Source organism: Balearica regulorum, chromosome 5, assembly GCF_011004875.1.
Source record: "Balearica regulorum gibbericeps isolate bBalReg1 chromosome 5, bBalReg1.pri, whole genome shotgun sequence".
NCBI classification, from domain to species: Eukaryota; Metazoa; Chordata; class Aves; order Gruiformes; family Gruidae; genus Balearica; species Balearica regulorum.
In genome coordinates this window covers 46,241,976-46,257,459 of record NC_046188.1, presented here as the reverse complement: position 1 = coordinate 46,257,459, position 15,484 = coordinate 46,241,976, and the positions used below count along the sequence as shown (strand labels likewise).

Here is a 15,484-nt window from a genome sequence, read left to right as displayed (position 1 = left end):
AAGGTTGGTTGCCTGGTTCATGTGAGTTTGTATTGTGCTCTGACTGTCCTCAAAGCTTTAAATCTATCATCTGTTCTAGCTACTAGTCACTGAAACTAGGACAATTCGAAGTTTCTCTAGAGGAAGAGATTGATGCTTCTTGAATGCAGCAATTTTGAGGAGAAGGGACATTCTTCCAAAAATTCTTAGTCTTTCTGCAGGCACTGTTCTGTAGCTTTGTACTATTCTGGCAGGGTGAGGAGAATATTTTCCTGCTGAATCCTAAACTAGGGTGGTTGGCAGGTATTCTTGTCAAACTTAACCTTCTGCAGCTTTTCCTTACCTGGACTCAGGAAAAGACTAATCCAATTCTTGTTCATCTTCAAAACCAGGATTGGTTTGTTTGGTTGTTTTTTTTCTTATTTACAGCAACAACTCTGCTTTTTCATGGGATCGTGTAAAACATGGCCAGTCAGACAAACTGATAAGCACTTAAAACCTGTCTTAAATTAATAAGGAGCATACCTACCTGACCAGTTAACACATTATTTTGCTATTTGAGTGTGTCACTGTCTCTGCTTTGATCTCTAGTTAGGAGGAAGATTGCATGGGTATCTATCCCAAAGAAATCGATAAATTGCCATGGATCAAGTCTGACTAGTAATCTGCTCTTGTTGAGCCATATAACCTAGTGAAGTGATACACAGATAAACATAAATACAGTCTATCAAAAATATTTTCTTAAATATGAAATCAGGTTCCTGTGGAATACTGTTTCAATTCCAATATATGGTACAAACCTTACAGACAGAGTGGTAGTCAAAAGACACACACATAAGGCCATTACTTGGCTTTATAATGTCAACTCCGTATGTTGAGAGATATGGAAAGCTAACAGTAACTCATAATGGGGTTAGTTAACCGTTGTAGAGTTCAACTACATGATGCCATTTCTCATGAGTGGGTTACTCTTGTACATAAAGTCCCTTTTAAACTTGAGTTCGTGGTACCATAGGATTTAACACGATCTACAAAATATTTAATGTTTAGCATAAGATGATGTATATGGCTTATGCTGGAGGAAAGATTAGAAATACAGCAAAACAAATGCAGGCCACTGTTGCCTTTGCTTGTGTTTGTTATCCTTAAACTAAGAATTTCCATGGCTTAATCAGAAATAAATTTCAGAAGTGTGTTGTGTGCAGGGAACTAAATATTAGCCAGTCAATATTCACAGCATAAATTATAATATGATCTAATAGGGATGACTGTTTGTTGTTAAGGGATTAATAAGTAACTGTTTTCTGACAGTGAAAACAAATATCTGGCACATAGGAGAGATCACTGAGGACAAGCCTTTTGTCTTCAGAACTTACCTGTCCTTGTTTCTCTTGCTTGCTTTTCTTCTTTCCCCAAAACAAACACACAAAAAAAATCAAACTATTCTTGAGGCACAGACTGAAATTCAGACTGGAGTGCTACTCTATACTCCATTCCTACTCTATATGTAGGGCCAGGTACGCCTGAAAGAGACATTTTCTAGTCTCTTTTATCCACTGGCAGGATTGGAGAGTTTAAATTTAGATGTTTCTATGTTTTGGGCCCTATTCCCAGGCATCATAGAGCAAGTTATTGCTTCTAGATGTGCGTCATAAAAAAAAAAAAAAAAAAAAAATCAAGCTCCTATTTTAGTGGGTGGTAAGGAAGGAGGAGAGTGAAGGCTTTAGGTAGTCAGTGTCTTTTATTTTCCCCTCCTCATTTTTAACTATGGAAGAGGTGTTTAGGGGTTGGGGAGGAGGGTTGACATTTTCTACTCTGTTATAAAGTAGCCTACTGAGTTCTTCAGGATGGTTTGCATGCATGTCCCTTATTAAACTGCATTGTGTTCTGATTTAAATAGGTTTATCTTCCTCTTGAATTTTTCCCATGATTTATTCATCATTTCTTCATATTTCATAAGAATTTCTGTGTCTGTTCATCAGGGACTGGTCTGTTACGCAGTGACGAAGTATTTTTCTCAATATGAACAAGAAATCTGGTTATGTATTGTTGGCATTTGTATATTTTGAAAGGTTTAATCAGAACTGCTGTAATGAGGCAAATAGATAATCTTTAAATCTATAGCTAAGCCAATTTAGAGGCATCTTTTGGCTACAAATCAGATTTAAAAACTGTTTCCATACGAGTGAGAGCAGTTGTCTTACAATATAATCCTCTTAATTGAAAACCTGTTGTTGGAATAAATAATAAAAGAAAAAGAACTTTTGTATGCTTCATTTTGTGTGCTTGAGTCTAAATTTTGACCACGTAAATCATCACCCTGTTGTTTGCTGTGCATCAAACCAAAGCTTGTTATGTAGTGCGTTCTTCTGACTACTCAATTTTGAGCATGCCTCTCATCATCTTTGAAAAAGGGCCACTGACTGCTTATCTAAGGGAGAAATTTAGGGAAGAGGTAGAATTTATGAGTATCAAATCTTAAAATAACTTCATACTGCTTTTCATTATTTGTCCTCTAGAACTAGCTTTTATTTTTCAATTAGCAGTCTGTCCTGTTCTTTGAAAATGTTGGGGGTTTTTTGTTCTCTAACGTCCGGTTTTGCAAAGGAGGGTTTATATTAAAGGAAAAAGCTAAAAATGAACAGTGCTTCTGTGTGGGGAGATAACACACCAAAAGCATAGTCTATATTTTGGACGCTACACTCACCATTCCCTGCTCGTACCCATATTGATACTTAACTTGAAAAACTTCACCAGAGAGGGAACTTACTACAATCTGTCCTTTGTTATTCCAGAATAGTAGCTATGATGATATGTGGGTAGTAGATAAATTCCTAAAACCAAAGTATACAGTATGTCACAACTGTAAAAGGTACTGGAGGTATGCTTGTGTTACTGTTACAGAGCCTAGCCATAATTTCATTACTCTCAAAACTAGCAGTGATACTGTGGGGTTCAGAGGGAGCAAGATGGGCGGTTGGGAGGGCTGTTTGGCTCTTTAAGTCTGCAACAAGGCTTTGAACGATTGTGTGCTTCTGCAGAGGCACGTTACCCATCTGCTTTGTATATTTCCTGGGTCCTAATAGTGCCCAGTGAGTATGTAGTAGGACTTGTGTATTTCTCTTCAGTTAAATATAGACCTGTCGGACGTTCACAGGGCAGTATTGCATAGCCAGGTAATTGTAATTAAGAACAACTACTTTTCTTCTCCCTTTACTTCCCTGTTCCGTTTGTCACGTTGATCATTTTTCGCTAAAAGTAAACTGACAACTCTTTGCTTTCTTTTTGCGCCCCTCCCCCCCTTTTTTCCTTTTTGGTTTTTTACACTTGTATGCGTGGAAAGCATCAAATTTTCTTTGGTACTGCTTCTGGAGCACAGTGCTGTCTTGCAGTTCAGTAATTATGGGTTGTGACCTTTCTGTAATGTTTTTGATGACAATCCTGTTCAGTCGTAAGTGTTTTGCAGTTTCTGCTTTCAAAGCTCAATCATGGGATTTGTTTTGAAGTGTAAATATGTATTTTTTTTCAGGAAAACAGAAAAGGAATGCATGAATTTTAGAGCAAAATCTCAATAGAGCCATGTTAATTTATAATTAAGGTGAGCAGAGCAGCAATAGCTGCTAAAGATAGGTCTCTTCTCTAGTTACTGCTCATCCTATTGCTTTTAAAACTCATCTCACAATAACTGGCATGGATTTTTTTCCCTTAACAAATGTTTTGCAGTCAAATACTTGTTTGTATGTGATTGGAATAACATGGTTGCGTGGATCTTTAGGAAATGGTCATGTCCACCTTGAAACATCAAGGTAATTTGGGTATGCAGTGTGTTAATCATCAGTGTTAACATTGCTGTGAAAGTCAAAGTTCATGTTTTATACGTTGTCTGAAGCATGGTTTCTCAAATAGCGCTTCCCGTAACACTACCCCGACTTATTAATCTCATATTGTGGTGAAGTCACCATGGTGCAGAAAGTAAGACAGTTCTTCAGGTGCTAGTTTGGCCCAGATTTTGATGTCTGAGATCTCAGTAGTTTTAGATGCATGAAAGGGTTCTGGTAGGTGAGTTCGTTCATTCCAGATTATTTTTGTGAACTCCGGTAAGTTCTGTTGCTTGTGACATGAAGCACTGAATGGGACTTATTCTATAAAAGTGATGGATGGCAATATGCTGGTTTTCAGTTTAATTTCTATAATGGATATATTTTAGTCTAAATATGCAGTGTTACCCAAGCAGTGAGCACCCCTAAAGTTTTCACATGACCTAAAATCAGCATTAATTCTTACACATTTTCATGTGTAAAGTGGTAATACACCATGCCCTTTGACTTGTGTCTCTGCATCTGTAAGCAGTGACTAGCAAAAGTAAAAAGGTGGCTGCTTATTGATGCACTGCTCCTGAAATGCCTGTAGATGAGACTGCTCATCCGCATGCAGGGATTAAAACCAGTTTCCACTAAGCTCGATGTTATGTCATTCCTGCTATAAAAAAAGAGAACTACCTGTACTAAATTTCACTGTGAGGAATGCTAGTTTTGAGCATGCATCAAAAAATAAGTAAGGAGTTAATAATTCTTGTTAGCAGCTTGTTTTCAGTTTGGTCTGTACTCTGGCAACTCAGGTACTGGGCTGACTTACATCTGTGTTAAGTACAGTTCTCTCTTTGCGCTGTTCAACCATAAAGAGGCACATCATTTAAGTGAGACTCATCTTCAGATAAATTGCATTTTTGCGTAACCTAATGCAAGTCACTGACTATAGCAGTAGTCACTTGACTCTTGTAATCATTCAAGAGATAATCCAGCTCTGCTTATTCCAAGTGGTAGGAAAAAAAATCAGTACCTAAAATTTTAAATGACTTTCAGTTTTGAAGCATTATTCTGCCATCATAACTTCTAAATATGTACCAGAAAATTAAGGAAATTAGTTTGTCTCATCACATGAAGTTAGGAGCCAATAATTTTTTTAAACCTAGTCTGTCGAATCATAGATGGTTGAGTTTAGGAACACCATATTTTGCAAGCTCTACACTGACAATCAGACAAAGAGTAAACAATCAGTAAATCTCTGTGCTGACCAAAGATAATTTTACTCTTTATTTCCAAAGCTGTTGATGACACCGATAGTCTATCTTAAATTGGTATATAGGAATCAGACAGTGAAAATATTTAGTGAGGCCTTGTTTGTGTCTTGTGGTACATTTGGCAGAGAAAACAGCTCCAGTGGCAGTTAATTTAGATTTTTAAAACAATCAGTGTCCTCTTTAATGGTAAAGTTCAATGACTTTCAAGACCCTCCTCAAGGTGCAGCACTTCCATGTGATAGGCCTCAGGGCACCATTTGGTCTTCTTTCCTCTTTTCCATACTTTTCACACTTCTTTCCTTGCTCTTTAGGTTGGTTTTGGGTTGTTTTTCCTTTTTGCTCTTTAGGCTTTCAGTCTGAGGATCTGAAGTCACCTAAATTGACAGAAGTTTGCTCTTAAACAAAAAAAAAAACCCAGGTAGTACCACAAAAATTATATGTAATAAGGGAGGTTCATAATTGTTTCCAGGTGTGACTTTTCTGAGAAATGTGGTGATATGAATTATGGTTCAGAATAAATATTTATTATCCTTTTATAGGTGGGACAAGTCTTCAATGTCAGTTACTGTATTGCTTCTCCATCCTGATATTTCTCCTTCCTTGCTACAGATGTCAACATGATGAGTGTTTCTTTCCTTATGCTAAGTGGTTTTCAACTGAAGAGTTTGGTATCATACAATTCCTAAACAAGAACTTGAGTCTGACTTTGGGGTTTTTAGCCTTGCTGACTGTTGTAGGTAGCACAGCTTCAGTGGGCATTCAAGAGAGGTCCTGAAAATCAAGAAGGAGATTAACATTAGGTAGGATGGGTGATATAGCAGATCTTTTCCATATTTAAAATGTGTATTGTGTTAGTGCTGTACAAGTGCATTCACATTTGCCCCAAAAAATTACAAACTAGAACAATATGAGAAAGAGAGCTTTAATATATAATAATGTGTTCTGCTTTTAGTCTCCAAGGTCTCCATGCTTCAGTTTAGAGTTTGTGTTTGCTTTTCCTATCCAATGGATTTGCTTTATAATTCAGGAACTATTCTCTTTTTTTATTTTTTGTCCCCTCCCAATTTCTACATTAATCTGGCACAATCAGACTATTTATTTGTATTATTTCCATCACTTAAATAAAGGCCCAGAAGCTTATTTTCTGTCATCTCTATGGCATTTTTGTTTCACTGCCTGGAACATAGTAACCAGGTCTCATAATACACAAGGTAGGACACACTCTGATCCACTTTTCTCTGTGTCTTTTTAGCTCTGCAGAATCAGTAGGGAAACGAGCAATAAATGAGCAAGAAAGTGATCCTTCTGTAGTAAGTTTTCAGGATGGAGTAAGCTGAATTAATCAGGTACTATGAAGTTGTTTTAGACTTCCAAGTTTTGTAGCTATGTCAGGACTTCACACCTAAAATTCACGTGTGTGCATTTTAGCTGGAATATATGTGAAACGTTAATAAATAATACATAGCTGAGCATTTGTAGGGTGGCAGTTGCTGTTGTGCTTCACACAGCTAAGGTGCTGGAAGTATTGCAATGATACAACTCGTGTTCTGCAGCCAGTGAGTTTGCCTGGCGTTGGGGGCTATGTTGTTCCCTTGCTGGTTTCACACTCTTGCCTGGTGGTCTTCCTCCTTGGTCTTCAGGCATCCAGCTGATACAAGCTGTAAAGTTCTGACTTGCAGTCCTTTGGTACCACCAGCTTCATGGCACACTCAGCAGAGATCTTGAACTTCCATTGGTTTTTTAACCAGCATTTTTTTTCTCCTGTGACGTCAGACAACTGAAAGCAGCGATTTGAAAAAAACTAGGCCACTCAGGTTTCTATATATAGTAGCTCTTAGATCCCAAGAAAGCCAGTACTCTCATCTAGTCTGTTTTTAGCTGTCAGTATAAATTAATATTAACAGAGTTGGTCTTAAGTAGAATTTTAAGTGCCTTCATGATTATTTTTTTTCTGCTTGCTATTTCCATCTTTTTTTCTCTTTTTGCATTGTTCTTTCAATTAAAAACAGTTGTCTGTTTTTTCAGCCTCTTTGCTTTCCTTTATACTAATGATGAGTTGACCTTCAGCAAAGTGAATTGTGGTTATCATATTACTGAGAAGCACCTGACTTGCATCAAAATCAGGCTGGTCTGGTGTCAAGCAGGGGGACTAGTTTCAGCTTGGAGGTTCTGTGCACACCATTTCTCATAAATTAAACACAAGGATCTCCATATATTGAAGTTACTAGATTTTTTTTTTTAATGAAGCCAAATAATTTTTTATTGACAGCATGAGGAGGGGATTAAAGAAGGCGCCAATGATAGAGCAGGAAAGGCAGAGTATAACTGTATGGCAGATGTTAGAAGAGTTTATGAAGTTAACTGCTTAAGTTGTAGATATTTATTCATAAAATAACATTGTTTTTATATACAGCAGAAAAGGTAGGGCAAGAAATAGTTTTCACAGAGGGTTTATGAATATAGTTTTATTTGTTAGATTTTGGTGACACACACCCCCCCCAGAAAATACTGGTCTGTTTCTCCAGAAATGCCACCTGAGTGTTCACAGATGCAAAAGTTGAGACCATGCAGCAAAACGCTATAGTTTCAGTTTGCTGAGAAGTGGTGGAACAGGTTCCTCTTACAGGAGAGTTACAACCATCCTCTTGTCCTGCTGGCTTGATAAGAGTGAGACCTAAAAATATTCTTTTGTAGCACAGGATCGTTGCATGGAGAAGAAAGGGGTCATTGATCTACTTTATTCACATTCTTCATATTATGCAGCCAGTTGAAAAAAAATTATGCTTTCCATATGCACAGAGCAATACAATTCGCATTCATGAGGGTAGAATTGGGAATGTACTTCAGAATCTTGCATTTCATTTAAGCGTCCTTTGATTCACTATGTGCTTCTTAATTCATTTGTATATGTATGCCATTTTCACTCACAAGTGATTGAAATAAAGGAAGGAGGGGTTTGAGAGCAGCAGCTTTGTACACGGAGTATGTTTTTCTCCGTAGTGACAGGCTTCCCAGGTGATGAGAGGCAGGTGCCCCAGTCTATGTCTCGGTCCTGTAGCCGTGCAGTGGGATTCAGAGCAGCTCCCAGCTTCTCGCACACGTGAAGAATCCTGCCTCTCCCTGTGTGGCTCTGGGGGGTTGGCCTAGGGAGCAGCTCTGTAAACACCTCACGCCCTGGAAGACTAGCAAGTAATTATTGTTAGAAAATCTGAGATCTTCAGTTAAAATGTGTTCGAGATCCAAAACATTGCTGTAAAGTTGCAGGTGGCTACCCTTTAAACTCTAAAAGCTTAACAGTGTCTCACTGACGGATGCTCAAAGGCTAGTTTGCACTTTTTTTTTTATCTGTTCATTACTAATTACTGGCTCTACATTTGGATTTTTCTAATGTTATTCCTAGATGTTTGCATTTGGTGGGATGTGAGTCTGTAACCTGACCACATAATTATAGATGCTAAATTTTCAGCTGAATAAACTTCTGATTTTTGGCACGGACTAATACTTGCAGCTTTTGTCTGTTTGTTTAATGAGCTAGTCTTACCTATGTGCTGTCTGTTGCTGGCACAGAAGGTCAGAGCCTGGCAATTCCATATCAGTCTGCTTGGGCCCTTTTTCTCTTGCATATAAGCACAGTTAGCATTATGGTGTCTAAGTGAAGTTCATATGGCAGGCAACCCCCACATATGGTGCATTGTCACTAAAAATATGTCTTGAGAATGCTCATTGGAGTGGCTACCAGCACACAGTCATTTCCTACCTACTGTGCAACCTTCCCTCAAAACATAACTGATTTTTCTTTCATTAGTAGTTCACTGTGTATACCTAATAACATAGTTTCCTGTAACTGTTTTAGGTGATCTGCCTTGTCAAGAGGCAGATCAGCTTTTTAATCACTGAATTAAGTCTTTGGTACCTTGTAGAATTATTCTGTTAATCTGTATGTAAAAAACTAGAAGACTGTAGCTTCTGCAGTACAGGTTCTGCACATGTATCCAGGAGGAGCGGCAGTGTTTCAGTAAATCTCTCTCTTTCAGGTCACTGTCATGAGAAAAATCCAGATGGCAGTCATGACAAGGAGAAATACTTTGATGACCACCATGAGTCAGTTACAGCTGTGGCAGACACAGACTCTGAGGGAGGTACAGAAGATCGAGAAGTCCTTACTCAGAGTTCAGCAAGGGATCCCTCCTTCTTGAGGCTGGAAAGTAAGTCATCCTTACAAAATTAATGCTGGCAAATGAATTGGTTTCTAGATTTTTCAGAAGAGCTGTCTTCCTCCAAGAAGCTATGTTTCCCTCTCCCTCTATCTGTAAAGTGACAGGTAACCATTAAAAATGGTTTCATTCTGTTCACTGTTGTTCTTCTCCAAGCATAATATCAAAATGTGTTCAATAAAAAAAAAAAAAGATCAAGGTTTCGACATTTTCCAAGCTAAAGGATGTAGTTTCTTGCAAGAGTCTACAAACACATGTTCGTTGTACCTCAGTGAATTCTGTATCAGCTGTGCTAGACAGAAGGGAAGAAAAACAGTGTCTATGGTTAAGGAACAGAGAGCTTTATTCAGTGTTTAATGCACATTTGTAGAGAAAAGACACCACCTGCTTACTCCCTCAACAGGCAGAGTTCTGGTTTGGAAAGGGAACTGATGAAAGTGGTCTAGATGTGTTGATTTTTGAAGCAACAGTTGATGCTTATTTGCCACAGGGAAGTCTGCATTCTCCAGTTCCCCCCTCCATTTGCAGCGTGCAGTGACTAGTCAGTGATATTTGGTTTGTGTAAGTAGAAAAGTCAGGTCACAGAAAAAGATCATTTTTGTATGATATGTGGAAGCACCAGGAAAAGAATCTTTGAAGTTTTTATGGTATTTCCTCTTAGACACAGTCACTGCAGAAAGTAATGGTTCAGAAGGAATGGAGGGTTTAGAAGATGAACAGATGTCTGAAGAGATGCTGGCTTTGGTGGATGAGTTTGAAAACTCTTGGCCTCAGGAAGCTTTTGAAGGGGCACTGGAGGTAAAAGGTCGTCGGATGGACTTGCAGGGAATCCGGGTCCTAAAGAAGGGATCTCAGGATGGACTGGCTAGCTCCTGTTTTGGGGACTGCGGTGATGATGATGAGGCTGAATGGGTAAGTTTGGATGAGTTTACTTCAGTCTTGTACCAACCTACTATTGTGGAGGAGGGAAAGATGAGAACAGTTCGGGGGTTTAACACTGGAATATACATAGGAACTTCCCCTGTGGGCCTAAAAGAGCTGATTCATGGCTTGTGTGAAATGAACACAATTGAAGTAATTTCAATCCATCTTCCAAAGGAAAGGCCTCTGCATCACTAAAACTGATATAAGTCTCAGCAGCAGCAAGAGCTTAGGTGTTGAATGATGCCAAGTGCCTTCAGACTTCTTGCTCACAGTTACAAAGGAGAAAAGTTTCTAACCAGAAGTTCCTGTTAGCATGAAAACAATGAAATATCTGTTGTCATCATGTTACAAACAAAATATATAATGAAAAATGCCTTTTAGTTCTCCAGCACTTAAAGTGGTTTTCTCCTATGTTGGAAGTTGAAGTTGTGTACATTGTTTGCATGGTGTGATGCAGTGAAAGTGAGCAGGCTCAGAGAATGGATTGAGATGTGGAGGGGGAGAGAGAGAGGGAAAGATCTCATGTGTAACACCTTTGAAATTGAATATTTGGGCTAAAATAGTGTATTGGAGCTGATAAAGTTCATGGTGTGTCTTACCGTTAACCTTGCTAATACTGTTCTTTTGGTAGATCACTTTTCAGGTCAAACGTTTAAAGAAACCAAAAGCTGAAAGCTTGGATTTCCAGGAGCCAGTTGGGAGAAACGGAGAAGAAGGGACTAATGTAGAAAATGAAAACTTTTACCAAACTGCCCTGGAGATCAGTGGACCAAAGATACCTTCTCCTGGACCAATAGGTAACCTGCTTCTAGAGAAAGCAAGTCATTTGCAACTTTTTGTATTACTATGGTTTATTTCCTTTGCAGCTTTTATATTACACTGGTTTATTACCATAACTATGCACCACAAAGACTACGTAGTGAAATATACCTTCTATATGAGTACATGGAAAAATTAGAAATCTCTTCCATCTGCACTTTCTTCATGAATTGCAGCATAACTTTTTCTGCTGAATGAAAACTTTCTAGTTAATTCCCAGAACTTTTGGGGATGAGGTGGTAAGAGTAGAGAATGAAAGAGGTAGATATTGTGAGTAAAAGAGGGAGGGAGTTTTAATGATCTTTTTTTTTCAAACTGGGCAGAGAAGTTAATCAGATGAGACACACCCCTTCTGGGACAAATACAGGATGAGAGCTTGAATTGATTACTGATTAAACATAGGACACACAACTCAAAAACAAAAAGCAGAAAGCATGGTCTAATAAAAATAAATTTTAAAAAAAATTAAGTGTTCTGCTGTATTTGGTTTGGCGATATTGTGAGACCTTAGAGACTGTCTTCCGGAAGACTGGAGGTACAGAAGAGTAGAGTTTTGCACCAGCATAGATGAGGAGGCTTGGAGAGAGAGGTGGAGTTTTTGCTCATTAACTAACATGAACTGGAGAGTGGTCTGTTAATATGGTGCAAGCTAGTTCCACTGGTGCATTCAGGTATACAGAACTGATGAGCCTGTGGTTGCTTGGGATGAAATTTAGAGCTGCTGGAACGTAATGATGACAGAGAACCAAAGTAATTGGCCTCCATACTTTTGGTCTTATCTTGATTTCATTGGAGCTAAAATCTTTGTTGTAGGGCTGATATGTAAGCAAAGATGTGTTCTCCAATGCGTTTTAGTCCTTGACGATTTGATGACTTGGCAAGTGATTTCATATTTTTGAAGGCTGTTACATTAAATCTTTAACAAGATCCTTTTTTTTAGCAACTGATCAATATAAGTGAATTAAATATTTAAATAGCAGGGAGGGATTACATGAAAACAGACTATCGTTCTAACAGACAGCACACACCTGTCCTTTCCTCGATTTATCTTCTCTCTCCTGAGCTACTTTTGTGCCTTTATTACATAGCATCCCTCGATTGTAAAGCAGTTATATTCCTAACGCTCTGTGAGGCAGGGTCTGCTGACATCCTCTTCGCAAGAACTAAATCATCAAAAGTTTCAGTAGCGTATTGGAGGTCACCTGAGGAGTTCCTGGTAGAAAAGGAAAATGACATTAGCTGTCCTGTGTTTGACTAGTTCTCTGACTACTGAACTCTGTGCAGTGTTTCCATACCTCTTGCTATCTTTCACCGTTCATGCAAATAAGAACTCACAAGCAGATAGTTCACAGTGGTGGTGATGAGAACTGATCATTCCCCACTGCAGTTTCCTAGTGTTTCTTGAAATTAACTTTCCTTTAATCAGAATACTTTACAAAAGACATGGTATCGCAGACTTCATCGTTATTTTGCAAAATTATGGTGAAGTGGTTTACTATACCTTGGATGGGAAATAGGATTTGCATCCAAATGGGCAAAATTTCAGGTAACTAGAGATAAATACTGAAATACTGCCAACGTAGCTGGTGCAATAGACTGGCACGTTGTTAAACTTGGCTTCCCACTGTGCAAATTTACGGCTACAATGATTTTTTTTCTTATGTTCCAAACAGTTCAGATGTTTATGATATGAGAGGAAAATGTTTCCTAACAGTTAACACAAGCTGGGTTCCTAGGACGTGGTACAATATCCATGAAATGCAAGGGAGAGATTTCAGTAGGCTTTGGTTCAAACTTGAAGATCAGGTTCTTGTTTTTCCCAGTGATTCCTTTGTTAACATAAAGCAAGTTATTTAACCTTTCCCTGCCTCGGTTAACTTCTCTGCGAAATGGGAGGGCTGAAGTGTAATTGCTTAATAGTTTCAGAAATGTTGCCATCTTCAGTGTGAGAATGCAGTAAAAGCCACTGTCTGTCTTAAACAATATTCATTGAAAAGAAACGGCAGTATTTTTCACTTGGGATTGTCAGAAGATGGAGCAATCAACTTTTATTAGGTTTTACTGTAGCTGTAGAACATAAATGGTGACTCACTTATGAACTTTCTTTAAGGACATTTAAGTAGAGACATTGCCTGTAAACAAGAGTGAGGATTGTTCTTAATCTGTAGCTATTGAAAAAGTGTAATGAAACAGGTTTTAAAACTCCACCTCCTAATCTGTCATGTGTAGGATCCAGTTCCGTCTTTGGATCCCACAAGTTCCATTCAGTTCAGGAGTGTTCTTAAATCTGGCTGCAGGACCTTGACTTTTATAATGTAAGGAATGTATCCACTGGCATAAAGTATTTTGTAAATCATTGTACTGAAGTAGGATATCTTTCTGCTTCAAGTTTCTTCTTTTTTTTTTTTTTTCTTTTTCTCCTTTCTCAAGGAAAAAGGCGTGACTATCGTAGCCTTGGCTGGCCAAGTCCTGATGAATGCCTGAAACTCCGTAGGGTAGAGCTTACAACTGTAGCCAGCACATGGCTTGCTGTTTCTGCTAAAAGCATTGAGTAAGTATTTTGTATATGAACCTTAAATAAGTTACTCGCACAAAAGGTGACAGTTACATTGCCTTCAGTGTGCATAAACTGAAGATTTTAGTATTCTTTAAAGAAAGAACTGCCAGGATTTCAAAGAAGTTTGAAAGCATTTTGTGGTATTTCATCAATAGATTTGCAAAGAAAAGTGCAAGTGCAGATGGAAGATCCAGTTTCTCTTGCTTTTTGGGCTACTCCAATGAGATTCTGACAGGTTCTGGGCAGTTTACACTCACTAGAGAACTTTGTGATAACTCTTCTGTTTTCTTCTCCTGACTGATTCAACTTGTTTTCCGACCTTTGTAGCATTACAGAACACATTGATTTTGCCACACAGCTGCAAGAACCAGCCATGGAGCCCCTTTGTAACCCAAATCTACCAGCCAGTATGCATACTTTGGACCACCTGCAAGGTGTCTCTAGTCGAGCCAGCTTGCATTACACTGGGGAAAGTCAACTGAAAGAGGTATGTCAGAGTTGAAGCCTGTCACACAAGAATGGCCATACCATGGCAGATTCAAGGCGCATGTAGCTCAGTGGCCTTCAGTGAGTGAATGCCTGGATAAAACTGTAAGAACAGTGCAAGCTGACAGTGATATTTTACCAGAATGTTTTCCCAGCCATCTACAATCTGGCCTGAGGCAAATCTTAAAACACTGTTAGTGTCTTTGTATTTATAGCTTTTGGTGGATGAATTAGTAAAAGAAAAGTCAAAATGACCATACGTAAACTTGTAGCATTCTTAGTATTCAGAGCCATGAAGTTATAACACTGTGACAATACAGATAGTATTAACTCAAGATAGACAGTGATGTTTGAATTGGAACAGGTTATAGTGTTTGTAAAAGGCTGGGGAAAAAAGCAACCAACAATTGAGGGGCATCTCTTACCAGGTTCCAGCATCTAAGCACATGTTCTTCCTCTTCCACAGGTGCTACAGAATCTTGGCAAAGACCAGTACTCACCACAGTCATTAGAACAAGTTGGTACTCGAATAGCCAAAGCTTTGGAAAAGGTACGTGTAAATGAGGAAAAAGAGAAGCCTAGGCTTACCGCTTATGACTGACATAGTGGTCAATCTGGTCTCGAACTGTTTGTCTGAAATTCCACTCAAGGAACGTATTAGTACTTGGACTAGGGATTTGTGTCTATTCAGCATCTGTAATGCCCTCACAGGTATTTTGTTGAGCTATATCCTGTGCTTACGCTGTCAAGTCTTCTTGCACATCTCTCTACTGAAACTTAAGCTTGTCAAATTTCCCAATGTTTCCAGCCCTGTAGTGAGCAGTATTGTTGGTTGTTGATATATATTAAATTATTTCAACAGTTCTCAGCACTCCTCTTTCTTTTTGTGCTACGTTGACTTGGAGCTTATGGAAAGTTGAGTTAAGCCATGCCTCAAGTCTCCAGTCGCATTCCTGCCACGCAGCGGTCAGACAGCTGACAGACAGGGGCTTCCTCTCTTCTCTGCCTACTTCCTTTTACCTTACGCAGTGTTGGGCTGAAGTGTCAGATGCGTTCAGGCAGAGGTGTAGCACCATGTGCAAGGCTGCAGTCCCTGTTCTCAGAGAAAAACGAGCTTCCTAACTAAATTAAGGCTGCTAAGGACCTCAGCAGAGGGTCTTAGCAGGTGGTGATTAGGGACATAATTTTCCCAGGATTTGCAAGGTAAGTAAAGATGCAGGGATTGTTGTTGTTTTATGTTTAGAGCTAGTGGGGAGGACATCCCAAACTACCACAGAAAAGAGGGCCTAGCCAAAACAGTTTGGTGCCCCTAGCCATCTGAGGAACTTACTGTGCTTTGAAACTAAAGCCAATATAGCTTTGTCATTTCCAGAAAGAAAAGATGTTACTCTTATGCTCATTTTACAAGATGGGGTTTTTTTTCAT

General features: G+C 38.8%; 1 protein-coding gene across 1 annotated transcript in view; it reads left to right on the top strand.

Moving 5' to 3' along the window:
• TTC17 (tetratricopeptide repeat domain 17) overlaps nt 1-15,484 on the top strand; it is a 60,073-nt gene that overhangs the window by 38,663 nt on the left and 5,926 nt on the right. The window contains exons 17-22 of the mRNA XM_075754711.1: nt 9,094-9,264; nt 9,935-10,185; nt 10,829-10,994; nt 13,447-13,567; nt 13,901-14,060; nt 14,526-14,609. Of these exons, the coding sequence (XP_075610826.1) occupies nt 9,094-9,264; nt 9,935-10,185; nt 10,829-10,994; nt 13,447-13,567; nt 13,901-14,060; nt 14,526-14,609 (953 nt within the window). The remainder of the gene's footprint in view (nt 1-9,093; nt 9,265-9,934; nt 10,186-10,828; nt 10,995-13,446; nt 13,568-13,900; nt 14,061-14,525; nt 14,610-15,484) is intronic.